Genomic DNA, 25000 nt, shown 5'->3' with positions numbered 1-25000 from the left:
CCCCATGACCCCCCCCCCCACCCCCTTCCTCGGCCGGCGCCGCGAGGAGGAGAGAAACGGGCGCAGGCTTCTCCATCTACCTGTGGCTCGGAGGCACCGGGTCCAAAGATGGCCACGGTCATCACCGCAGCCGAGCGTCGCCCTCCCACGACCGAGCGCGTCGCCAAGCCCTCCGCCCAGGACAGACCGACAGATTTGATCTCTTCTACTGTGTTCCCCTTACCAATCTGCGCCTGACTTTTACGAGACCGCGTCTCCGGAGTTTTGTACCTGTTTTTCCCGGCCTCAGGGAGAGTCCTGCCCCCCCCCCCCCCCCCCCCCCCTCTCCTCCGTGTTTGTGAACGAGCGGGACTTCGTAGAGAGGCTCAGGGCATCAGTGTCTTCCTGCTCCTAGCTCCTCACACACGGGGAGGGGGGGCACCTGTAGGACTATGCACGGGACCGCCGGGGGGCCTCGGATGCGCAGGGTGTGACCCAGGTCACCCCAAACCCGAGCCTCAACTCCCACCACGTCCTCGACGGAAACCTACCATGTATTCTAGCACAGTCTCTTTTTGTATTGACGTTTTTATCATTACCATTCTTTCATCCATTGCCGTACTTTGTTCCTTTATTTATTTCCGTACGGCAGCCCATGCGCCCCAGGGCCAACCGAGGCGGATGGGGGCCTGTGTTTGGAGGTTGCGATCGGGAGAGAGAGAGCGTCAGAAGAGCTAGGTCGCCGCGGGATAGCCGGCTTCCTGCCTAGCCGCCTCACTTCCTGTGTTTGGCGTAGCGTCGCTGCCTCATTGTGTTTGCCTTCCTCCCCCTGAAGCCTGTCGCACCGGAGCTTCCGCGTTCCGCAGCGTAGAGAGGAAGCCTTCTGGAGTGGCGGGCGCTGGGATGGCTAGGTGCTGCCCCCGGGACGCCGCGGTGCACAGCGGCAGCTTCATGCCCGTCTGCCTTGTGTAGCTGTGCTGATGAATGCTGAATGTGGAGAAGTGTATGAATTGATCGGGACAGGCGTGGGTTTTCCCTCCGGTCCGTATAAGACGACGCTGAGTGCCTGAGCTCGCGAGAATGCGTGTGTGCGTGTGCACACTCTTTACCGATAGAAGCAGGTTCTGGAAGATTCTGCCCATCCGACATTGACGGACTAATCGATTGTTTAGAAAACCAACGTTTTTTTTTTAAGTGTTGGTGTCATGTTACATGCTCCATAATGCCAGCGTACTGTTCGCCTGTTTTAGAAAGCTCTCCTAGCATCAAAGCTCCTAGCATTAAAGAAGAGGTCAGAGCTAGCGAGGGTGTTGCTGTGACTGGAGTAAAAGGCCCCAGTCTCAAGCCATGACTGTATCTTCACATCTTGTTAGGCCTTTATTCACTCTTAGGATGACTGAATCCTTTCCCCGTCTGCGTGTGTGTGTCTGCGTGTGTGCGCGTGTGTGTGTTATGCAAAAAACAGACACAGTTATCAAATGCAGTAAACCAGCCAACAGGTGTTTGTATAGTGTCCCTGTAGCTGAAGGTCGCAAATGTGTTTTTTGCACTTTTTAAAATGTAAAATGCCTTTTTGGTCCTGTAAGGGCCGCCGTAGAGAGATGGCTTGCATGTTCTTGACGCCTATCACTAGTTTAGCCTATCACTTTCTGGGGCCAAGGCTTCTAGTGGTCTAGGGACTCACTTTGATATTACGTTTTCTCTTTTGTGTGTGTGTGTGTGTGTGTGTGTGTGTGTGTGTGTGTGTGTGTGTGTGTGTGTGTGTGTGTGTGTGTGTGTGTGTGTGTGTGTGTGTGTGTGTGTGTGTGTGTGTGTGTGTGTGTGTGTGTGTGTGTGTGTGTGTGTGTGTGTGTGTGTGTGTGTGTGTGTGTGTGTGTGTGTGTGTGTGCGGGCTAGTCTCTCAGGCTACAGAGCTTAACGGGCAGGACCCCTTGAACATCCCATTCATAATGTGTGTGAGTATGTCGTTGATATAACAATGTTGTCACAGTGTGTGGCCAATGCCTTGAAAACCCTTTTCCACTTTGCCGGACAGCACCAGGGAATACTCTTCTGTAAAGAGAAGGGGGGTGGGGGGGGGAGAAGCTTGAACGCTTGTAAATGTTTTACTTGAAACGCCATCGTTCCGAAGCGTCTCGGAACGTGGAGCAAAGTGTGGACGTCAAACCCATCCTGAATGTGACGGACTCCTCCGGGCGCCCCAAGTCTCGCCACGTTCCGGAAGACTGACTCGGGCCGTGCCTGCCTACTCTGAAGGAGAAGGGAGGGCAGGCGGGGTGGTGAGGGTAGGAAGGAGTTGTTCCAACCAACCCTGCTTGACCTCTGTCAGGTCACATGTTGATGCTTAATCGACTCCCCGGCTCTACACGGCCATGAAGCCTGGTCCACGCGATGGCGTGTCGTCACGGTTACGGATGCGTCGGCACAGGATGGGGGCGTGGTCCAAATGTTTGTGCGACTACACTGGTACAGCAGGCTGCTGTGCTGGAGTTGTGAAACCATCTATCGTACGCGTCCGTACGGACCCAAAAGCTTCGCTTTTCTCAAGGGGTAGAGCTGGGGTAGGGATGGGGGTAGGGATGGGGGTAGGGATGGGGTAGGGATGGGGTAGAGCTGGGGTAGGGATGGGGTAGGGATGGGGTAGAGCTGGGGTAGGGATGGGGTAGGGATGGGGTAGGGCTGGGATGGGGTAGGGATGGGGTAGGGATGGGGTAGAGCTGGGGTAGGGATGGGGTAGGATTTAAGTAGGGATGGCCTAGGCCTGGTGTATAACTGGTGCAGGGTTGGGGGTTTGCTGTGGATGAAACGTTTGCTGTGTTTCCTTCTCTTATTTATTCTGTGTGGCACTTCTACCGACCTAGAGACATTATATTTTCTTGTCTTTGTCATACCTGTGTAGTGTCAAAACACTACTATGAATGTGTAGTGGGGAAAAGATTGTTATACACCCAGCCTGCATGACCATTTTGAAAACATGCTGATATTATTTTTCTGTCATTCTACTAAGCAGCTATAAGGAATGTTTGGCCTTACATTTACTCGCTACTATTAATACGATTTCAAAGCCTAATCAAACAGACCTGCATTTTGGAAAATACTCTCGTTCCTCTTTACTTCTCAGTTAAAGATCTGCTTTGTATCCAGAGAGACTTGCATTTATTTGAGTGTTACAAGGCGATGTACAAATAAAGTTTTCCCAGTTAAATATTAACTCCTGTTGTCTCTATTTGTGCCTCTGCAAATATTGTTTAGTCGAGATATAAGCAGATTCAGTATACAATAATGCATTTTTTTTATTGAGTTATCAAACATCTAGACGGTGAAGTCTAGTTAAGCCGTCTAGGGAGAATACAAAAGCGACATTTAAACACACACAGCACAAACACTGGTGCAAAGGATCGTCATGTACTTCAGAGTAAAGGCCATAACGTGCGACTGCTCTTATGTAGCATCAGTGCTTGTATTACAAGAAGAGTACAGCTCCTCCCCTCCCAAGGCCGGTCTACGCCTGCAGGTCTGCATCCCTGAAGCCCTCCCCCTGCTCTGGAGGACCGCTGACGGTCGTCCCTTCTGGGACGGACGCCGTCGGAGGGACAAACTCCTTCCAGGGTTTGGAGGGGCAGCGGAAGGGGCTGTCGGCCGGGGCAGGGGGGTCCTGGGTGGGCTTGGATGGGTCGCTCTTCTCCTGGGACTCCTCGGACGACTCCTCCTTGGCGGTGGGGGAAGTGGAGGGAGGGGTGGCGGCGGTGGTTTCTGGCACCTTGGCTTCGAAATCAATGACGTTCCTCAGAGGGGACCAGCCTGGAGGACGGCGCCTGGTTAATACCTGGTGGGGGAGGGGAGGGGAGAGGGGTGGCATTTTTTATGGCTCTGCTAACATGGCTGTTTCCCATGGCGAGCTTTCTCAGACACAGAATGTGGATGTTGTGAGCTGTTTGACACTGCGCGGCTGGACCGGTGACTTACGGTCGGAGGCATGGGTCCTGGTTCACAGTCCACGTTGCCTTCTGGAAGCTCGTGTCTCCAAGGAGCCACGTCCACGGTGGAGCTGCAGTGTGCCAGCTCCTACAAACACACACACACACAAACACCAAAAGAGGGTTGTCAGAAACGTTTTCAAAATTGGAACCGTATATTGCACAATACGAATTCCTTTTGCTTATATGGCACACTTTGGTTTTGTCACAAAGACTCCTCCTTGGTCATATGGTATTGTATGACCTACATCTAGAATAACAATAAAGAACAACGTTTCATTGCTAAATTCAGATGCAGTAATGTACCCGGCAAGTGAACGTACCACGTCGGCAGGGTCTGGATGGCATGCCGAGTGCAGTTCTTGGTTGTCCGCCTTGGAGCAGTTGCTTTTCCTCATGTCAAACCAAATAGAAAATCTCAATCCTGCCACCACCTGTGAGGAGGATGTGGGAGAGATCCAAGTCGATCCAGGGAAGGGCACGTTACACAACAGGCACTGTGCGTGTCTGTGTGCGTCAATCAATAACCGCTCAGATAAGAACCGTGGAATGTGCAATTCAAAGCAAACGACCACGACTATATGTCTGCGTGCTCAGTTCACGATCTTGTCTTGTTTACTCCTGTACATTCATGGTTTTCCTGTTTGTGTGTGTGTGTGTGTGTGTCCTACCTGCCGCGTAGCATACCCCACGCTGTTGATGACAAAGAAGTGGGAGGAATTGGACACGGAGTTAAACCTATTGAGGGAAAAGGACAGTGGAGCCTTCAGGTCCTCGTTGTTCTGGTCGATCTCCATGGGGCAGCCCATACACTGGGACTTCTCCGACACCACGGGGGGGTCTGGAGAGGGGAACACACACTGGGTCTGGGTCTGGGTCATTACCAAACAGCCAGCCTCCACTACTGTCCTACAGTCCTGCGGTCTTCTATGCTTCCATCCCCTAGATCCTTGTGACCCCTAGTAGCCTAGCAGTCTAGTCCCCTGTTAACCGGTGACCAGCTGGGATCTAACACCAGTTTCCTGTAACAATGTCTGCTCTTACATCCTGAGGTAAACCTCATGGTCCAATGGGAAGTCTAAGGCAAGTAGGTGCTACTGTATCTTCTGAGAGAATGTGGTTCCAAACCACCTCTGCTGCACTGAACAGTCGCTATTTATCACGGCGTGCTTGATGGTAGGAATGTTAAAGTGTAATCAAGGTTATCTCCTGGGGGAATTCTGATGACTCATTATGGATTGGTTTTCTCTGGACAAACTAAGAGTGTGGGGGTTGGCAGGTTTGTGACATTGTGTTCTTCTAAAAGCAAACTGACACCCACCTAGTTCACAGATCACGGCCTGAACCAACGTCTCTGCCTCTGTCACATACACAGTGGTGTTGCAAGGACTCGGTGCCTGGACAGCAAAACAGAACAGAACATGTGAAATGCCGTTCATTCAGTGATTGAAGTACATCGATCCAGAATTGAACTTAGACGCTAAACACTATACCTAAGCAGAGAATAACAAAGAGGGGAAAAGTCAAGGCATGGTAGGAATGTTGTTGGGTATTACTGTTACCTTGGATCCGTCTAAGTAGTCGCATTCACTCCAGGGTTTGTCTCCCTCTGCTGGGCAGTTACTCCTCTTGCTGTTGAACAGCGCTGACACCACAGTCCCTGACTCGTTCACAGCCTAGCAGACACAGACACACATGCTGCACTCTGACCCCGTGTTGCAAAGTAATGCTTCTCCCCTCCGTAAACAATTAGGAAAGGTTTCAGACTGAAAGGTTGTCAAAACATATATATATTTTTTTTAGATTTATCGGTTATTTCGCGTCTCGGCGACGCCCAACACGAGTGGCGTTTTTCAAGCACGGAGCCACCTACCTTGGTGGCCTGTGTGATCTGGTAGAGGGCCATTTTGTATCCGCTAGACATCTTGCTGTTGAACGTCTTCAGGGCCCCGTCCACCGCCTCCTTCACCTGAGGGTCATCGCAGAACGCCAGGATGTCCACCTGCCCGGACGTCTGCTCCTCCAGAGCCTGGCCTTGACTCAGAGCCCAGTCCTGCAGGCACAACAGCCCCAACACACACAGCCTTGTTCCCAGCCTCATGCTGCGATCCTGTATGACGTCCCTGCTCTGGAAGTGATCCTGGTCCTGGTGGTGGTGGTTCTCGTCCAGGTCCTGCTCTGTTCTGGACCCGGTGCTGGTCCGGATCTGGTCGAGGTTAAGGTCACACAGAGAAGCTTGCCGTGGGGGGGTCTGGGAGTTCCGAGGGAGAACAGACAGCTATCTTCTACTGGACTCCTGCTGGACTCCTGCTCGTCTGGGATGATGGACAGGTCCTGGGGGGGGGGGGGGGGGGACAGCTGATTGGTTGTCAGGGAGTTGTTCAAACAGAGATGACAGCAGCCGAGAAGCACCTTTCGTGGCGGGCGCACAGGCAAGCTGGACCGACAAGGGAAGGCAGGCGGCCAGATCAGAGGAAAACAGTCAATGTTTACCTAACTGCACTTTCTCTCTCTCCCTCTCTCTCTCTCTAGATCAATACTCTTTTGCTTGTGAGAATAAGGCAGTAACTACCTTATAATTTAACAAACCATCGGTCTGTTTCTGAGGGTCCATGTATGCACTCGCCTGTCCTTTATGAATCCGTACGCGAGTCAGTCATCCAGTGGAAAGGCACATGTTATTCACTGTAAAGGGGGGTTGTGAGGCTAAGAGACAGCAGCACTTCCCAGCGAAGACTTTGGATGAGCAAACACCACCTTCCCACCCACCACAGCCCCCCCTACATTCACAAACAATGTGAGAGAGAGAGAGACAGAGAGAGAGAGAGAGAGAGAGAGAGGGAGAGGGAGAGAGAGAGAGAGAGAGAGAGAGAGAGAGAGAGAGAGAGAGAGAGAGAGAGAGAGAGAGAGAGAGAGAGAGAGAGAGATGGAGAGAGAGTTTGTGTGTGTTTAGCAGATTGTTTGTCCCCTACAGCTACCTTTGGCCCTCATCCCTCCTAACGGGCCTACGCCTCCTCCCCTTGGTGCTCTACCCAGAACTCCAGCACTGCTCCCCAGCGCAGACCAATCAGATGGAAGAAGGTTTCTATCCAAAACAAGAGGGGACCAGTCATTTGGGGCTATTCCAGACTCTAAGTGTTAGATCTTGATGATGAGTTGAGTTCGCGCCTATGTCTGGGTTCAAAGGGTCCATTGTGACACTAACTTAGTCATAGCGTTTAGCCTGTTTGGCCATCCAAGATGTTTCGAGATAGCAGACTGAGTTAACATAATCCAGTCCTGTTTCTCTGATATGACATGACCTTGAAGAGAACACAAGACACCCGTCTCCACACCTAACCAACATCAGACCTCTTAGAAGTGCAAAACTTGTGGTGAAATGTAATGCACTGGGGGTTGTATGTTTCCTTGACCTTGTGCGTGCTCATCTGAACAGGTGTAGAAATCGCCCAGCAGATCGACACGGCAAGAGGGGAAACCACGCTGAACAGTCTTGGCCCCTCCCTCCCTCACTGAAGGAACTGTTACGATCTACAAGAAGTGACGTCACCCCTTGATCTGGTCTCCAGTCCTGTCCTCCAGACTGCAGAGTCTGGGTGAGACACACAGAAACAGGATGGAACACAAAGCTGGGTATCTGCTGCTGGCTGGCCTGATGCTGGGTGAGTTTATGGACCCCCTCTCTCACACAGAGGCCCTTGTTACTTTGTTGAACCCTTGCCAAAGGGTTTGGAACTAAAGTAATTCCAAAACTATGTTCAATAGGCGGTTAGTATTTCGGAGGGTGTCCCAATAATAATGGGATTTCTCCATGGGAAAGTTGTTTACTTATTGGAAAACATTTCTTTGCGAAGTTTGCAAGTTTCTAGTTATTTCATATGTGTTTTGGGGGCATTTTCCATGCTTTACTGGACAGTGATGTGTGACAAGAAAGTCAGGGAGAGAGAGGGTCAGATTTGCAATGAAGAAGCTAGGTTGCTGCAACGCCTCAGGCTACATGGTCACTGCAGAAGCAAGTGTGCCATATTAATAAATAAATACAGAAATAAATGAAGAAATTCTATGCACGCTTATCTGGTGAGCTACCATGGCGCACACACATTTCTTATTATTATTATGGGAGAATCATTCTGTTGGTTATGAAGTGTACAGAACATCTTTATAGGACTAAACTAATGTGATGTGCAGGTTAAACAGTTGAACAGAGAACTGATGATACTGAAGGGCTGTGAAGACTACTTTTCTGGTTTCGTCTGAGAAACTCACAAACACCTCACAAAACCCCCCCCCCACAGACCACACATCACAAAGTCCTTCACACACACTCATACTCAAACCTTGCTGCTCAAAAGCTTCCATTCGCTCTCACAGGAACTTGCATCGTGGCTGAATCATCTGTTGTGGTCATGCCCGACACCACATTACCTTCCCCGGCCCTTACTTCTGACGGCAACCAATCCAGAGAACTAGAAAACCTGCCGGTGCTCCAGCCTTCCGAGTCTGTCCCCACCACGGGCACCTTCACCCTGAAAGACACCAAGGGAAACCTATGTCTGAAGGTGACCATGGGAGTGGAGTACATCGTCATTGAGAAGAAGGTGTGTGGAGGGGCTGGGTTGAGGGGTGGTGGTGTGGGGGTTGGAGGGTAGAGAAGTCACACTGTGTCAGGGCTTTGTGTTCGTGTGTTAGTGTTAACCTCAGGGGTGTTAACGTGTGATTCAACTGCCTTAACCGTTTTGACACGCAAACAACATTTCTTTTTATAGGGCCTGAGTGCAGAATACAACTCTGTTTGGTCATGAAAGTCAAGACAAGTCAGTTTATTTAAAGAGCACATTTAAAAACAGACAATGCCGACCAAAGTGCAGTACAAAATCATCAAATAGGGCAAAGCAACAATAAGTAGGAACAACATGAAAGTCACCCTTCCATAGCTATAATCTGGCTAGAGGCCATCTAAAAAAGACTCATGAAGCCTCACTAGTGACTGTCAGATTGCCGTCTTCTAGTCTTCAACCCAAAAGTACATTGATCCTTGATGTTTTTCAGAAACCTTCCTACTTTAACTTGGATCCCAAGGCCATCCTGGTCAGTGGTTTCTGTACCACAAACTCAGCTGTTCTCTCGCTTGGTTTCTCTGGCAATGGGGGGAGCCTGACCCTCACCTTCAAAAAGGTACCGGAATGTTCCATGGCCTGTTTTTCCAGCTTCAGGCCTGCCCAGCAGTGTATAATCCAGATAATCATGACGAGGAGTTCAGACTATGTATGACTTAGATCTCTATTTCCTGTCACAGGAAGGAAGCATGTCCTATGTGAGTGGCATGAGTGCTCACATAACACCTGAACCCTGCAAAGGCTGCCGAAGTGAGTAGATATTTATATATATAAACATATGTGTGTATATCTTATAGAGGGGTTAATTAAATTACAGGTAAATTGGAATAGATTTTTATTTTCAGAGAAGGACTATCCTGGTGTTATGGCCAATGAGAAGCTGTTCCTGGCTCCTTCTGGGAGGAGCTTCAAGTGTAACTCCCAGACTACCTTTGTGATGGCAGAAGAGCTTAAGTTGAAGATACAACCTCTCCAGGTCCAGGCATTCACCATCCCCAAGGGCGGCAAGTTTGGAGAAGGTAGGGCATGGAAATGCGTTTAGCATTTCACTACACTGAAAGACAAGTGCATAATCATTTCGTTTCCAAATGAAACAACAATTGACATCTCCCTGACCTTTCTCCTCCCTGACCCTTAACCTGTGTGTTTTTACAGTGGTGGAGTGCTGGGCGGACTTCAACAAGCGGGTCATTCCCATCATCATTGGGGCCGTGGTGGTTGGTCTGCTGCTAATCGCTGCAATCTCCTTCCTGGTCATTCGAGACCGCCGTAGGCAGGGCTACGAGAGGCTGGCATCTTAACTCCAGCACTCTTACTCTGGGCCAAGTGATACAGCTCACAGGCAAACAATCGTTTTTTATATTAGCCTATTCAAACGCATTATTACATAAATTATTTAATATGCTTCTTTGCCTGTTGCAGATTGGATTGCGTCCGAAATGCATAACCATCTTGAAATGAAAGTAGCAGTGCTCTAAATGATTAAATAAAGATTTGTCAGTTATTACTAAGATGTGTGATTTATGTGTTTTGGTTACCTTGTTTTAGAAATGGGCGGTTTATCCAAATTATGATAGCCTAATTAGGCTACCATATCCTTATGTTTACGTTTTTCAATAACTGTCTTTCTCCCATTGCAACAACATTTAAATTAGGCTGACGACGTTATTTGCGTAAGCAAGGGATATAGGTTATAGGTTATTATACAGTGCTGTAACAAGTGCCAAAGCTGTGTGCTGGATACAGTTATGATTTGGGATGTCCTTTGAATTATTTTCACAAACCATATGTGAGTTACTACGCAGTTTTTTGTTTTTAACTTTTAACACCTTGTTGTAAGACAAGTTTAAGTTTAGTTTGCGCCTACGGTTCAGACAGCCTACCCCGCCTCCGCCTTGGCATTTTCTATTGGCTGAACAAATTACGGGTCCACTAGTGGGCCAAACTACGTGACAAATCTTGTAAATATTTCAAACCAGTCGAAAAGGAAGGTTTTAGAAATGAATGGAAGTGGAGCTGTGCCACTACAAAAACAAGATCTGTAACAAAATAGTATAGGCTAGATTCCGTATGATAATTGAACATTCGACGAAATTAGACGAACGCATTTTATCTCATACTACTAGCTCTAGTCTCGTCAGTTAGCTAGACAGCTACTTTGCTAGCTACAGTAGTTAGCTTCGGCAGACATGGCAGCTATCCTATTGAAAGTTCCAACCCTTCAGGGTTTGAAAATATTTCAACAGTAAGTTTGATCCTTGGTCATCATGGTTTTTGCCATCGCTGCTTGTAGAACATCCTCTTTTTCGGTCAAGAATACCACACAAAACTCAAACAGTCAGCTGTCAGTTGATTTCAAACTAGCTAGCCTGCTTGAACAGCTGACTTGCTATCTGCCAAGTCAAACACACTTGGAACTAGCTGAAATTATGATGTTCTTAATCGAATAGCATGCACCTAATCATTCCTAGCTGTATCTGGTTGATAGGATGTGCAACACGAAACTATTTGCTAATTTAATCACTATGCCAATAGTGATTTCAACAGCTAGCTATCGTTAAGCTCCAGTTCTGGTTCTGGGCAAGGTTAAATAAAGGTAGCTTGCTAGCTAGCTTGCTATCACAACAACAGTCAGGTGGTGGCTATGGTTGTTTGCGCATCTTTTCTTTACATTTGGCGTGGATCTCAATGGACAGTGATGTCAAATTGACAAGTGTCATATTACAGCGACTGGAAGACTTGGAATAAAGATAGGCTAGCTAAACGTATCATGTCACGATTATACTTATTTCCAGTCTGCCCTTGACAGCCATGCACTTAGTATCAACACGGAACTACCGGAAGAAGGTATGACTTTAGACCAGTCTGACTAGCGATGGGCTCTCTTTGACTTGCTCATGTCTTTTAGGAAACTAGTATGGACCAAAGGATCTGTCAGATTGGCTTCAGCAGGTAAGAAATACAAGATTTGGAATGACTGTTTTACTGTTTGAGTGAGCATCTTTGGACAGTGTATATTCAGCTGTTCTCTGGTATCTTGTAGGTCAAGGCAGGATAGAAAAGGTCCTTATTGCCAACCGCGGAGAGATCGCCTGTCGTGTGATGAGAACAGCCAAGAAGATGGGGGTTCGCTCTGTGGCAGTGTACAGCGAGGCAGACCGCCACTCCATGCATGTTGCCATGGTGAGGCAGGAGAGAGTTTGGATTTGGTCATCATTTCTTCCTCTGCTGTCTCTTGTTGTCTATGGTGGCCTAGTGTCTCTCTGTCTCTCTCTCTCTCTCTCTCTCTGCCTCTCTCTGTCTCTCTCTGCCTCTCTCTCTCCCTATTTCTCTCCCTCTCTCTCTCTCCCTCTCTCTCTCTCCCTCCCCCTCTCTCCCTCTCTCTCTCTCCCTCCCCCCCCCTCTCTCTCGCTCTCTCAGGACTCAAAACACATGTACATACATGAAGATGAGTTTCCTTATCGCAGTATTAAATGTCTCCTATCCCAGTGCTGTATTTTCCATGTGACCACTGTACTTGTATTGGTTACAGGCAGATGAGGCCTACCACATTGGACCAGCAGCCTCTCAACAAAGCTACCTCTCCATGGAGAAGGTTCTGGAAGTGGCCAAGGCATCAGGCTCACATGTATGCACATTAAGGGAGTCGTCAAACACGCATAATTACCTAGCAAGGTTTTTCCCACCAAAGTGACTGAATGTGTTTTCAAAGCAGTCCAGTTAGTTACTTCCTCTGTGTGTGTGTGTGTGTGTGTGACTAGGCTGTGCACCCGGGGTACGGGTTCCTGTCAGAGAACACAGAGTTTGCCGAGGCGTGCAAACAGGAAGGCATCATCTTCATCGGACCTCCGTCATCGGCCATCAGAGACATGGGCATCAAGAGGTACCAGAACATGCCCGCGGATTCTTCTAGGCATCTTGTCGGGTTCCCTGTGCTTTTATTTGTGTTTTTCTATATTTTTTGATGGTAACATTACCATCCTATTGTATGGTAGCACTTCCAAATACATCATGTCGGCCGCGGGCGTGCCCATCATCGAGGGTTACCATGGAGAAGACCAATCGGATGAGAAGCTTCAAGCTGAGGCTGTCCGTATTGGCTACCCTGTGATGATCAAGGCGGTGCGTGGTGGTGGGGGGAAGGTAAGCTAGCGGTGCAAACAGACTTGATTGTTTTACTGAATAGTAAGAAAACACCAGAGCTTTTGCCCAGGGGTTAAGGTGTGTGTGTGTGTGTGTCAAGGGGATGCGTATCGCTCGTTCAGGCGCAGACTTCCTGGAGCAGCTGGAGTCGGCCAGAAGAGAGGCTCGCAAGTCGTTCAACGATGACGTCATGCTGGTGGAGAAGTTCGTGGAGGATCCCAGGTAGGAAGCTCCTGGTGTCATCAGGAAGAAAGACCGGGATATGTAGTCTCTTAGAATGGCCTTCAAGAAAGCTAAACTTGCTGGAACTTTAGTTGGAAAGTTTATTTTTTATCCCAAGAAATACTCAGCCAACACCCAATGAACAAACTTAGGATACATTTCTTTAAACAGGTTAACAGGTACGAATTTCAAAATCTGCCACTAAGCCCATGATAACTTGTCTGAGCTAAAGGTGTGTGTCCTAACAGCAGCAGCAGTAGTAGTTGTTGCTGTTGAAGCTCTTTCTAAGCCCCCCCCCCCTCCCCCCTCCAGGCACGTGGAGGTGCAGGTGTTCGGGGACCAGCACGGGAACGTTGTCTACCTGTTTGAGAGGGACTGCAGCGTCCAGAGGAGACACCAGAAGATCATCGAGGAAGCGCCAGGGGTGAGCAGAACCCTACCCCGCCCTTTGACCTCTCGGATCACGCACACCGCAGCTCTGAGCATGTCGGAGTGTGCGGTTTACGACCGCACACGATCTGCCCCTGGTCATGAGCTGACTACCCAGCACGGTGTTTGTGTGTGTGTCTGTGCTTGTCTATGTCGACATAAGTGTCCTGAACGATGCGTGGTATAGAGACGGGGGGTGTCCCGTGTGTGTTGACGTGTGTTGTTGTTCCCGCAGCCTGGGATCAGCCCTGAGGTGAGGAGGAGGCTGGGGGAGGCGGCCGTCAAAGCAGCCCAGGCCGTCAACTACGTAGGAGCAGGTGACCGCTGAGCCCCACCCCCCCACCCCCCCACCACACTGGCCTCCAACGCAACATGGGACTGTGACACATGTAACACAGCCTGTCTCTCTCTCTCTCTCGGTGTCCAGGCACCGTGGAGTTCATCATGGACGCCCAGCACAACTTCTACTTCATGGAGATGAACACCCGTCTGCAGGTGGAGCACCCGGTCTCTGAGATGATCACGGGGACCGACCTGGTGGAGTGGCAACTGAGGGTGAGCGTGGGCGAGAGAGGGAGGGATGAGCGAGGGAGAGAGACAGAGGGAGAGAGGGAGAGAGGGAGAGGGATGTCACCTGGAGGGTTGTAATGGGTCTGTCTGACCACCAGGTGGCAGCAGGCGAGCGCCTGCCCCTGCTCCAGGACGACATTGAGCTGATGGGTCACTCGTTTGAGGCCAGGATCTACGCCGAGGACCCGGACAACGACTTCATGCCCGGGGCGGGGCCCCTGCTGCACCTGTCCACGCCACAGGCCGACGACTGCACACGCATCGAGACCGGAGTCAGGGAAGGTGTGGCGCGCACACACACACACACATACCTTTAGCCTAAGCCCGTTGTGGGCCCATAGCCCAGTGTGTAATCTCCTGTGTGTGTGTGTTGCAGGAGACGAGGTGTCTGCTCACTACGACCCGATGATCGCCAAGCTGGTGGTGTGGGGAGAGGACCGCTCTGCAGCCCTGAAGAAGCTCCGATTCTGTCTCCGCCAGTACAATGTACCAGCACACACACACTATCACTTTACACCGTCTGTGACCAACCTGGACACCTGAAAGGACCCTGCCTGACGCTCTCCTCTCTCTCCTTCCCCCCTCCTCTCTTCTCCTCTCCTCTCTCTCTACTTCCCCGCTCCACCCCTCTCCTCCCTCCCCCCTCCTCTCTCTACTTCCCCCCTCCACCCCTCTCCTCCCCTCTCTCTCCTTCCCCCCTCCTCTCCTCTCCTCCCCTCTCCTCTCCTCCCCTCTCGTCTCCCTCCCCTCCCCAGATCGTGGGGCTCAGCACCAACATAGACTTCCTGCTGAGTCTGTCCGGCCACCCCGAGTTCGAGGCGGGGAACGTGACCACCAGCTTCATCCCCCAGCACTACGCCGACCTCTTCCCCGCTCCCCGAGCCCCGTCCCGGGCCACGCTGTGCCAGGCCGCCCTGGGGCTCATCCTCCGGGAGAGGGCCCACACCCGGGACTTCGCCCACGCCTCCGGCGGTGAGGAGGGGTGAGGGGGGGTGGGAGGAAGGTCTTCACGTGGGGTTCAGATGGAATATGCAGATCTGGATGGGGTCCTGTGATTGGTTACCGTGGTTGGGTTTCTTCCTCATCCTCCTCCTATCGTTTTGAGAGCTTGATGACATCTGTTCCAACGCTGCTTGTTTGTTTGTTTGTTCGCTGCAGATCCATTCAGCCCGTTTGCCTCCAGTAGTGGGAGGAGACTGAACATTCTGTACAGCAGGAAGATGACCCTGCAACTTGGGGACAAGAGTGAGTCTGCACACACACACACCTTCACAACTCCTATGACTCATAACACTGGAAAGTTCCCTCTAAACTCTGAGGCAGGAACAGAGTGGGAGAGAGTTGACGTTGCCGGGATGACTTCATGAATATTGAGTGCGGTAACGTGGAGGAGGTGATTAGTGGGTCTTTATGAAGACATACTCATTTCGAGCGAATTAGGTGCACGACTTGTGGCTATAAATACCCTTTCTACAAGTCATTACGGCGCCATCTTCATATCTCACTGTCAGCGCCGGAACGTCTTGGCGTGTTGTAGAGAGATTAGTGTAATATTAGAGATTAGTGTAAAAATGGGTGTGAAGTTGGCTTCTCTCAAATGTTTTAACCCCTGTGTGTGTGTGTGTGTGTGTGTCCACAGAGGTGGAGCTGGTTGTTACATACAAACCCGACGGGACCTTCAGTATGGAGGTATGTTCCCACGATGCGTCCTGTCATCGCGCGTGAGGCGCCGGGCGTGTGACCTTGGCGTGTGCTTCACATGTGGTTCCCGCCCCCCAGGTTGAAGGACAGCTGTTCCACGTGAAGGGAGAGGTGGAGACGGAGGGAGGAGCCACGTTCCTCCACTGCTCCGTCGACGGGGTCAAGTCCCGCCCCAAACTGGTCATCCTGGACAACACCGTCCACCTGTTCTCCATGGTACGTCCTCGCGCCGCCAGAACCGTGCTTCGGCGAGAAGGTTCTCGTACTCTAGAACCATGGTTTAGTACATAGCAGGTTCTACCCTCACCTCCCAAGAAGAGGTTCCTCAGAGACATTTTAGCTTGAAAGCGTAGACTTTGATTGTCTGGCTTTCCTACACTAGCCAGAGTGTATTCAAGTGTGTCTAACTCTCTCCCTCCCCCTGCCCCCAGGAGGGCAGTGCCCAGGTGAGCCTGCCTGTGCCCAAGCACCTGGTGGGGGTGAGCGGCTCCGGGGCCCAGGGGGGCACCCTGGCCCCCATGACCGGCACTATCGAGAAGGTAACGACTCCTGGTGTACCTCAGTCTCGTACGCCTCCTCCCGTCTGTCTCAGAGAGACTTCCGGAAAGCAGAGAGCCCCACTGTGGACGTGTCTATGTAGGTCTGTGGCGGTCGTTAAGGGGTGATGGCTCCCTTTTGTGTTAAGGCGGGGAGAGGGTTTCAGTTTGTCGGTAATACACGTGACAATAAAGTTGAACTTGAACCCTGGAAGGATGGGGCGGAGCGAACAGTGTGTGTGTGTGTGTGTGTGTGTGTGTGTGGCCTGAGCCGAGTGAAGGTTCTGAAGGTTCTCCATCTGTCCTCAGGTGCTGGTGAAGGCTGGAGACAAGGTGGAAGCGGGAGATCCTCTGATGATGATGATAGCCATGAAGATGGAGGTGAGTTCAGGGGCCCTGACGGGGTCAGATTGTGTGCTCCTGACTCAGTCCACAAACACACACACACACACACACACACACACACACTCTAACAGGCACTTCCATTTGTACGTGAGGAGCGTGTTGTGAAGGCATCTCTCCCCTCCTCTCAGCACACCATCCGGGCTCCCAAGGCTGGGGTGATCAAGAAGGTCTTCTTCAAGGAGGGCTCCCAGGCCAATCGGCACGCGGCGCTGGTGGAGTTTGAGCAGGAAGAGGACAGCGAAGAATAACCCCCCCCCCCCCACACACACACACACACACACACACACACGCACACACACACACACACACAGCTGCCAGTGTGTGTGTGTGGGAGAAATAACGTTACTGTAGAAACCGCAGACCCTAAACTGGGTCTGCGTCTTCTAGATGTTTTCTTTTCTTAGCCTAAATCCTTCATAATGTTGTGTCACTTTGCAGATTAGGATTTTCAAATGTGATTCGACACAGGTACAGTATGTCAACATTCTAATTCAAACCATTAGGACTGAGGTGTACTGGAGCAATTGTGTAAACATCTCCAGGAGATGGGACTAGCCCAATGCTGTACAACCCAATGGGGGATGCACTACCGGTCTATAGGGATCAACGTGTACAGAGGCCTTTCACATGCCAGGAGAAAAAGCATGGCGGTGTAGATTTCAAAGTATTACCTTTTTGTTTAGTTTTTCTAATCTCCAGTTTCTGATGGAATGACGTGCTGTAACGGTAGATTAGTTTGGACTTTTCTACTCTCTCCTCCGCCAAGTGCACTTTCTCTCCGTCTTATACTTGAGTGACGGATCCTGTCACGGTATCTGATGAAACATGCATCTCTCCCTCTACCCCGCCTCTCTTCCTCTACCCCGCCTCTATTCCTCTACCCTGCCTCTCTCCCTCTACCCCGCCTCTCTTCCCCTACCCTGCCTCTCTCCCTCTACCCCGCCTCTCTCCCTCTACCCCGCCTCTATTCCTCTACCCTGCCTCTCTCCCTCTACCCTGCCTCCCTTCCTCTACCCTGCCTCTCTTCCTCTACCCTTCCCTCCTCTGCCTCCTTTTGTGTTGTGTCCGTCATTCATCGCCACATCTTCCAGGCCTGTCAGGAGGGGAGACCGTAGCGACGGTATAGCTCCTCTGCCGTTCTAATGATCTACAAATCAGCCGTCGGCTTTAAAACCGAGTCCTCCTGATTGGTTGATTAGTCTGATGGGCCAGTCGTCACGATCGGCCTGCTTTCTTTGACCCTCCCCAACGTGACTCATCACTTCTCCTGTCATGTGACGTTGGGGTCATTGTGTTGACCGTATGAGCTCGTCAGCATGCGCACACTGGTCAGGATGGGAAGGCTCATCCATACTCCTGTGATGTTTGTGGTGATAATGATGACTGTCTACTAACTCGTGTGATTTGAGGTCACTCATCCAGTACCTACAGGATGTATATTCATGTTTCCTTGTAGAGTTTGGTTTCTTAAACAATGGCTTTTCTATGTGTTATTAGATGGGTCGGATACTGTAATAAAAAAAAAAGTTTCTTAATGTCCACTTGTCAGTGTTTTTTTATTTATTCGAATTTGGATAGTTAGTTAACAAACCCTTCTGTGGTGTGATGAACTTTAAAGTTCAGTTCTGCTTTACAGCATCTTTAAATTTGACTTACTGAAACCTGCAGAAACTCTGATTTATGAAACTATGTGAAGGTGAAGTCCCACATCTCACATGACAACAATGGAACTTTCATGTTAAAATAAACTATTTAAAACGTGGATTCGAACCCAGGCTGTTGCAGTACTGCCCCAGCTTTCAGAGCATGCACACTAACCCAGTGAGCTAACAGGGGAGCTCTGCTTTCTCCTGGTTTTCTGACACCCTAACTGTGGGTTGTTACAACTAGATAGTTCAATGTCAAATTTAAATGTTGAGTGGAAATTGTTATGATCCCTGATAGCTCAGTGGTTAAGGATGTGGGCTAGTGTGTGAGGGGTCTTGTGTTCAAATCTGTCTGAAGGATCTTCTTGCAGCTAAATTTTTGCTCTTGGACGTATAAATAAAACTCGACTTATAAATAAAACTGATAAAAGGTAAATTTCTTAGACTCTTGGTTGAGCCTTTTCTTGTGGGACAGTTGGGTACCTGGAAAGACAGTTGGGAGAGGGGATCTGGACAGTCGGGGAGTGCGCTGCGGTTACAGGGATCTGGGCCCATGTATTTGTTTGGCACTGCACTCTGTGCTGGTTTTGAACCCAGGTCGTTATGGTTTAGGCCCTTGTTCTCAACCCACTACACCACGGGGTCCCCCTTCTATATACTTGGAAATAACATATATATTACTTAACTGATATCAGTTAAACTAATTAGCAATTGGTTTGAGTGAGATTTGAACCAGGGGTATTGTGTTCGGCAGTAGACTCAATGGTACACATGCTTACCCACTGAGCCACAGAGGGTTCCTGCAGTTACTTTCTACAAGACGGTGTAATTGCCCTTATGACACTACTAAATGCCAAAGGATAACATAGGTTTTGTTTCTGCTAATGCCAAGTTATAAAACAGAATACTCTGTGCCTTCTAATCATACTTACAAAACAAGTGAAAGTTTGCTGAAGGATTTCTAGGAACTCGTTCACAAAATAGTGACGATAAGTAGACTTTTCTTGAATAGACGTATTTATTTCTGCAACACGGTTAAATATTAAACAGAAATGTACAGCTTACTGTCTCTATTAGGGGTGGGAATCTTTTGGTACCTCACGATTAGATTCTTCTTAGGGTCACGATTCGCTAAACAAATTGCGATTCAATATATGCTCACAAAAAATAAAATAATAATTGAATCGCTAGAAGACGCGATTCGTATGTGACCTTTTTAAATGTCTTAAAAAGGTCTTAAATTTGACTTACTGAAACCTGCAAGAACCTTGTAACAGTAGTTAGTCTCAGGACTATTCATGCAATACCCACCAAAACAAAGTCTTCATTGGCATCTCCAACAGGAAATGACACTTGGCTCTGAATTGGTTTTCTTAAAAATGTATTTATTCAGTAAATAGACTTTTGATAAACATAAGCAATGACAAGGATGTGCAGACAGACAGGATATAGAGGTTATTGTAACATAACATGATCAGGAGGAAGAACACAAACACCTGCTTCAAGATGGTTCTAGTGCAGCTGGAGGTTTATTGCCACAATGAATATGGATTCTTCAGAAACACTGACATACATTCTTCAACTGTCTTCTGTACCAAGTGTCAACCAAATACGGTTTCTCGACAACATGTCTTTCAAACCAAAGACATGGTTTGAAATGCCTCATGAGGAAACAGAATGAACAGATATGCATACAACATAATTTGAGAAAATAAGTACCTCAATAAATATATTTATTTCTAAACTTCCTTATCGGTTACACCTGTGGCTATGATCTCAGGGTGATATCTCTGTTGAGCTGCTGGTACCGTGCAAGAAAACGTTTACAACTAGTTTCACTGATTTGATTCCTTCAACATTTCTGCGTCTCACTCAGAGCTGCACATAGGAACAGTAACAGCATTCATTTAGTAACCATGACTCCACAGTAACCATGACTCCACAGTAACCACCTCCTGTACCATGGCCATATTGTTCCAGCATGGCCTCTGTGTGTGTGTGTGTGTGTGTGAGTCATGGTGTCATGACTGATGGCGAGTTTAAAACGGTTGTCTTGGTAACCCCACTAGATCCTCCCCCTAGAGAACACCAGTCAGTCAGTCTGGTGTCACCCTGCGTTCAACCAGAAATCTATTACCCACACGTAACTGCACGCACACACACACACAATGAACGAGTGGTTAGTAACAGAACTGAGATACACACAGCAACAACAAACATAAAAATGAACAAGAACGTGATTCCAATGACTTCGATTATGACAGGCCATGATTTGAGAAAACATAAACAAAGAAAACAGAACTGTGACACTCAGACGAGGACAATGACAATGTGCAAAAGCGTCGTATTCCCATGTTTGTTTTTTCCTTTGACATCTACTCTCATACTTCTCTTCCCGGAAGCTTCTGTCTAGAGGGACATTCACCTGTCAGTGTACCTCGGAGGTCTGCGTGTGAAGAAGACAAGGCGTTCCGGATCCCAGAACAAACCTCAGGGCTCAGAAAAAACTGCTCTCGTGTCAACACACCTGGGAAAATCAGGTCGCGACCCGTCTGAAAATATGGCTTATAAAAAGGTCTCCTCCAGAAGCAATGAAAGAAGGAAAGGAGAGAGGTTTGGGAGGGGGGGGGGGGGGGGGGGGTCGGAGACAAGGAAGAGGAGGGACAAGCAGCGAGGTATAGTCAGGCTAGGAAGCTAAGCTAACCTACAGGCACAACATATTAAGACAGTTTCTCTACCTGTCCAGTCCCACCAGTCCTTTGGTCTTTGGTACGGCGTGGTCGTTTCCTATGTGAACATCTGTCCCTTTGTGACAGGGTGGCGAGGCTGTGGGGGAGGGGCCGGGTGGGTGGGGCCAGGGCCGGGTGGGTGGGGCCAGGGCCGTGTGGGAGGGGCCGGGTGGTCCACCTCTATGCCTCGGAGCCTGTGGGCTCAGAAGGATGCTGTCCACTGATTGGTCAGCAAGGCAGTCACGTGATCAGTGAAGTTGAGGTCTGGCGAGCAGTCTCTCTCTTTATGTGGAGGGGCTAGTGGCAAAGGGTTGTAGTGCGCGCTGGCCAGGACTGGCGTCAGTGCTAGCATCAGGGCTAGCTGGGGCGGGGGGGACGGGGGCTAACGCCTCTGCGCTCCCTGCTAGCTCAGGCGTGGGAGGCCTCGATGGGTGACAGCGTCAGGATGCTGAGGTCGCTGGAGTAGATGGGCTCCGTGTCGCTCCACGATCTGGAAGCAGCAATGACAGGGGTCAGGGGTCAGGAGAGCATGTGTGTGTGTGTGTGTGTGGGGGGGGGGGGGGGCTGTTGATCCCAGACCTGGCCATACCCATCACTCTGAGATCAACGTTGCCCTCAGGGGCAGATCCAGGACCAGACATGCTTTGCGATTAACACTCATCAATGGCAGGAGAGAAGATGACACTGTTCTTTCAATTTTTTTTAGGTTTCCCCTCATTTGAAATCCACAGCTAATCATCCCTTAGCAACTGCTAGTCTTTCTGGATACCTGGTGTGGTGGCATGTCCCCCCCGCACCCCCCCTGCGTCCCCCGCCTGCTGTGTGAGGGGGAGAAGGAAAGGCGATGGGGGGGTGATGGACGGTTAGTACTGAATGATGATTCAACACGGTGGATCAGGACGCACAGTCAACAGCATTCCTTCCCAACATTCTCCCATGTCACACCCCGCCCCAACTGCTGTGACACTGCCCTTCCTACGCTCTCCCTGCAGCTACAAAAATAGGTTTGACAAGAATTCAAAACGTCTTAAATATATATCTATATATACATATCTATTTTTTTTAAGTACAAAGATATATGCTATACATATCGTTTCTAAAAGCACTTGGAAAACAGAGCTGGAAGACTCTTGGTGAAGGCACAAGAGCCCTGTGAAACCTAGCGACAGTGAGCTAGCACTCCTGGCACCAGGGGGCGATGGAGAGAGTCTCATAACATCTATACCCTATCAGACCTCCACTGCAGGTTCATGATCCACCTATTTCATGGCTGGCGTCTTCATATCAGTAGCACACTCTCTTAAGAGGAGGGGGGGGGGGGAGCGAGAGGGGGGGGGGGAGCGAGAGGGGCGAGATTGTTCCCAGACTAAGACAACCGTTTTAAGACCATCCTCGCAGGGCAGGGTGGCCCCAGGATCAGTACCTAGGTCTCCTCAGGGTGTCGCTTGTGAGAGGGATTGTCACCCCTGACTACAGGCGCTTGTGAGAGGGACTGTCACCCCTGACTACAGGCGCTGGTGAGAGAGACTGTCACCCCTGACAACAGGCGCTTGTGAGAGGGAGTGTCACCCCTGACTACAGGCGCTTGTGAGGGACTGTCACCCCTGACTACAGGCGCTTGTGAGAGGGAGTGTCACCCCTGACTACAGGCGCTTGTGAGGGACTGTCACCCCTGACTACAGGCGCTTGTGAGAGGGAGTGTCACCCCTGACTACAGGCGCTTGTGAGGGACTGTCACCCCTGACTACAGGCGCTTGTGAGAGGGAGTGTCACCCCTGACTACAGGCGCTTGTGAGGGACTGTCACCCCTGACTACAGGCGCTTGTGAGAGGGAGTGTCACCCCTGACTACAGGCGCTTGTGAGGGACTGTCACCCCTGACTACAGGCGCTTGTGAGAGGGAGTGTCACCCCTGACTACAGGCGCTTGTGAGGGACTGTCACCCCTGACTACAGGCGCTTGTGAGAGGGAGTGTCACCCCTGACTACAGGCGCTTGTGAGGGACTGTCACCCCTGACTACAGGCGCTTGTGAGAGGGAGTGTCACCCCTGACTACAGGCGCTTGTGAGAGGGAGTGTCACCCCTGACTACAGGCGCTTGTGAGGGGGACTGTCACCCCTGACTACAGGCGCTTGTGAGAGGGAGTGTCACCCCTGACTACAGGCGCTTGTGAGGGGGACTGTCACCCCTGACTACAGGCGCTTGTGAGGGACTGTCACCCCTGACTACAGGCGCTTGTGAGGGACTGTCACCCCTGACTACAGGCGCTTGTGAGGGAGTGTCACCCCTGACTACAGGCGCTTGTGAGGGACTGTCACCCCTGACTACAGGCGCTTGACCACGTACAAACGTTTACTGCGTGACCAGAAACTCCAGCGTAAACACAGCGATGACACGACATCACTAACTAAAACAGTGCCAGGAGTGGAGAGGCAGGACGTGCGAATCCACAGAGACGACGGAGACGTAGAATCAGACAAAAGGAGGAGGGGGGGGGGGGGGAGACGACACAGACACACATGAATGGTAGTTTACACGACGTTACAAAACCCAGCAGGCAGCCCCCATGCAACAGAGACACGAGTCAGACCGGGCCTCTTCTCAGAAGCACCTCGAAGGCTTCAGGATACGGTAGAAAAAGAACTAACTTGCACGCACACGTAGCAAAAAGACTCGACCTTCCTCCCTCGAAAGAGACTACACTTCCCAGGAGCCTCTCTGGTAGGGCACAGTGGGGCCCCCCTTGGTTGGGCTGTGGCAGACGGTACACACACACTGTTGGCAAGGCAACACAAACAAACAAAAACAACACACCTGGAGCTCCAATGGGACTTCCTCCGTGGTCTACAGTAGGCCTATACATGAGCTATACGTGTTCCTATATACGGGATATGTGGCTGGATATAGTCTCCCCTGTCAATCAGAGAGCATGGCGGATATAGGGTCCCCCCCCTCCCCTATGGCAGTATCCTAGCATTAAGGCTAGCGCCCATCTGTAGAGAAACCTCTCATCCCTCTCACTCAAGTAGAGGCTGCGGTAGAGAGAGGCTGCAGGTAGAGAGAGGCTGCAGTAGAGGCTGCAGTAGAGAGGCTGCAGTAGAAAGGTTGAAGTACAGAGAGGCTGCAGTAGAGAGGAGGCTGCAGTAGAGAGGCTGCATTAGAGAGAGGCTGCAGTAGAGAGAGGCTGCAGTAGAGAGAGGCTGCAGTAGAGAGAGGCTGCAGTAGAGAGAGGCTGCAGTAGAGAGAGGCTGCAGTAGAGAGGCTGCAGTAGATGGAAGCTGCAGTATATGGAGGTTACAGTAGAGGCAGGTTACATAGAGGGAGGCTAAGATGAAACAGGCTACAGATGCCTCTCACCTAACCAGCATGCTGTCATTCTCTATAGGTAAACACACACACACACACTAAATAATCAACAGGCTTTGGCAAGTAACATGAAACCACTCCTAGATAGAACTGCTACATCTTCAATAGACCTCAGACAATCACAGGACCTTGGCCCGGACTAGGAACTAGTCTGGACTACAGCCTAGTTCTAATCGTCGTCAAGTGAGACAGGCTGATATCCTGGATGATGGATAGAGGCCTGGACTGAGGAGTTAGCCACATGGCTAGTGTCTAGCAACGACACTGAATCTCGGTGGAATATGTGTATTGCTTTCCGGTATGGTGGTATACAACCAGATGCTATAATCAGCCCTTTCAGCCAACACGTACGACAAGAAGACTCGACAGTAAGGAAGACAGGGAGCAGGCCTGACAGATTTGATTCCAGGCCAAACAGCCAGAGGGACAGACAGACACATGGTTATATGTGAGGAGACCCCCCACAGCACACACAGAGACAGTAACACCATGGAGACCTATGAGCACCATGAGGTCCGGTCAGTCACAGCACAGGAGCAGAAGCACAGGCCTCCACTGAAGGCCGTTTCAAACTCCCCTCCCACCTCACTCTCGATATCCCTTTGGTTGTCCATGGGCTGTGGAGGAAAGCTACACGCCCCGGATTGAAAAACCCTAACCCTTCCTCCTCCTCCCTCCAGAC

General features: G+C 50.2%; 4 protein-coding genes across 5 annotated transcripts in view; 3 read left to right on the top strand and 1 right to left on the bottom strand.

The window, feature by feature from the left end:
• LOC134016370 (phosphatidylinositol 4,5-bisphosphate 3-kinase catalytic subunit alpha isoform-like) overlaps window positions 1-1137 on the top strand; it is a 4245-nt gene extending 3108 nt beyond the window's left edge. Inside the window, exon 9 of the mRNA XM_062455750.1 lies at window positions 1-1137. This exon is cut by the window's left edge and continues 356 nt beyond it. The gene's annotated coding sequence lies outside the window, so the exon portion shown is untranslated.
• Window positions 1138-3254: 2117 nt separating this feature from the next.
• Window positions 3255-6281, bottom strand: kng1 (kininogen 1). Its single transcript, XM_062455752.1, has 7 exons — window positions 5830-6281; window positions 5519-5632; window positions 5278-5353; window positions 4628-4797; window positions 4280-4390; window positions 3946-4044; window positions 3255-3805 (listed from the first exon to the last, which is right to left on the bottom strand). The coding sequence occupies exons 1-7, from the start codon at window positions 6055-6057 to the stop codon at window positions 3482-3484; spliced, it is 1122 nt and encodes a 373-aa protein (XP_062311736.1). The 5' UTR covers window positions 6058-6281; the 3' UTR covers window positions 3255-3481.
• A 557-nt stretch (window positions 6282-6838) lies between these two features.
• lamp3 (lysosomal associated membrane protein 3) lies at window positions 6839-10079 on the top strand. 2 transcript variants are annotated; one of them, XM_062455749.1, is made up of 7 exons: window positions 6839-7037; window positions 7393-7618; window positions 8328-8554; window positions 9006-9131; window positions 9253-9322; window positions 9418-9591; window positions 9728-10079. In XM_062455749.1, exons 2-7 carry the CDS (start codon window positions 7573-7575, stop codon window positions 9871-9873), a joined length of 789 nt encoding a protein of 262 aa, XP_062311733.1. In that variant the 5' UTR covers window positions 6839-7037; window positions 7393-7572; the 3' UTR covers window positions 9874-10079. The 2 variants fall into 2 exon arrangements, with proteins under 2 accessions (XP_062311733.1, XP_062311732.1); XM_062455748.1 differs by having other exon boundaries at window positions 6839-7111.
• Window positions 10080-10499: 420 nt separating this feature from the next.
• Window positions 10500-18115, top strand: mccc1 (methylcrotonyl-CoA carboxylase subunit). Its single transcript, XM_062455747.1, has 19 exons — window positions 10500-10817; window positions 11481-11524; window positions 11616-11755; window positions 12105-12200; window positions 12334-12455; window positions 12568-12715; window positions 12816-12937; window positions 13250-13361; window positions 13602-13683; window positions 13794-13921; window positions 14035-14218; window positions 14313-14422; window positions 14692-14908; window positions 15095-15181; window positions 15576-15625; window positions 15716-15853; window positions 16069-16176; window positions 16483-16554; window positions 16707-18115. Exons 1-19 carry the CDS (start codon window positions 10762-10764, stop codon window positions 16824-16826), a joined length of 2136 nt encoding a protein of 711 aa, XP_062311731.1. The 5' UTR covers window positions 10500-10761; the 3' UTR covers window positions 16827-18115.
• Window positions 18116-25000: the final 6885 nt, after the last annotated feature.

This window comes from Osmerus eperlanus, unplaced genomic scaffold (genome assembly GCF_963692335.1).
Source record: "Osmerus eperlanus unplaced genomic scaffold, fOsmEpe2.1 SCAFFOLD_365, whole genome shotgun sequence".
Classification (NCBI taxonomy): Eukaryota; Metazoa; Chordata; class Actinopteri; order Osmeriformes; family Osmeridae; genus Osmerus; species Osmerus eperlanus.
The sequence above is the reverse complement of the archived record's forward strand: the minus strand, read 5'-3'. Positions and strand labels throughout refer to the sequence as shown.

Bases quoted from the DNA above. Each gene is read 5' to 3' on its own strand.
- lamp3 (XM_062455749.1), top strand. From the start codon at position 7,573: ATGGAACACAAAGCTGGGTATCTGCTGCTGGCTGGCCTGATGCTGG. The intron at 7,619-8,327 runs GTGAGTTTATGG...TCGCTCTCACAG, and splicing joins GCTGGCTGGCCTGATGCTGG to GAACTTGCATCGTGGCTGAA. The intron at 8,555-9,005 runs GTGTGTGGAGGG...GATGTTTTTCAG, and splicing joins ACATCGTCATTGAGAAGAAG to AAACCTTCCTACTTTAACTT.
- kng1 (XM_062455752.1), bottom strand. From the start codon at position 6,057: ATGAGGCTGGGAACAAGGCTGTGTGTGTTGGGGCTGTTGTGCCTGCAG. The intron at 5,633-5,829 runs GTAGGTGGCTCC...TGTGTCTGCTAG, and splicing joins AGATCACACAGGCCACCAAG to GCTGTGAACGAGTCAGGGAC. The intron at 3,806-3,945 runs GTAAGTCACCGG...CTCCCCCACCAG, and splicing joins CAGGACCCATGCCTCCGACC to GTATTAACCAGGCGCCGTCC.
- mccc1 (XM_062455747.1), top strand. From the start codon at position 10,762: ATGGCAGCTATCCTATTGAAAGTTCCAACCCTTCAGGGTTTGAAAATA. The intron at 12,456-12,567 runs GTACCAGAACAT...ATTGTATGGTAG, and splicing joins AGAGACATGGGCATCAAGAG to CACTTCCAAATACATCATGT. The intron at 15,854-16,068 runs GTACGTCCTCGC...CCCTGCCCCCAG, and splicing joins CCGTCCACCTGTTCTCCATG to GAGGGCAGTGCCCAGGTGAG.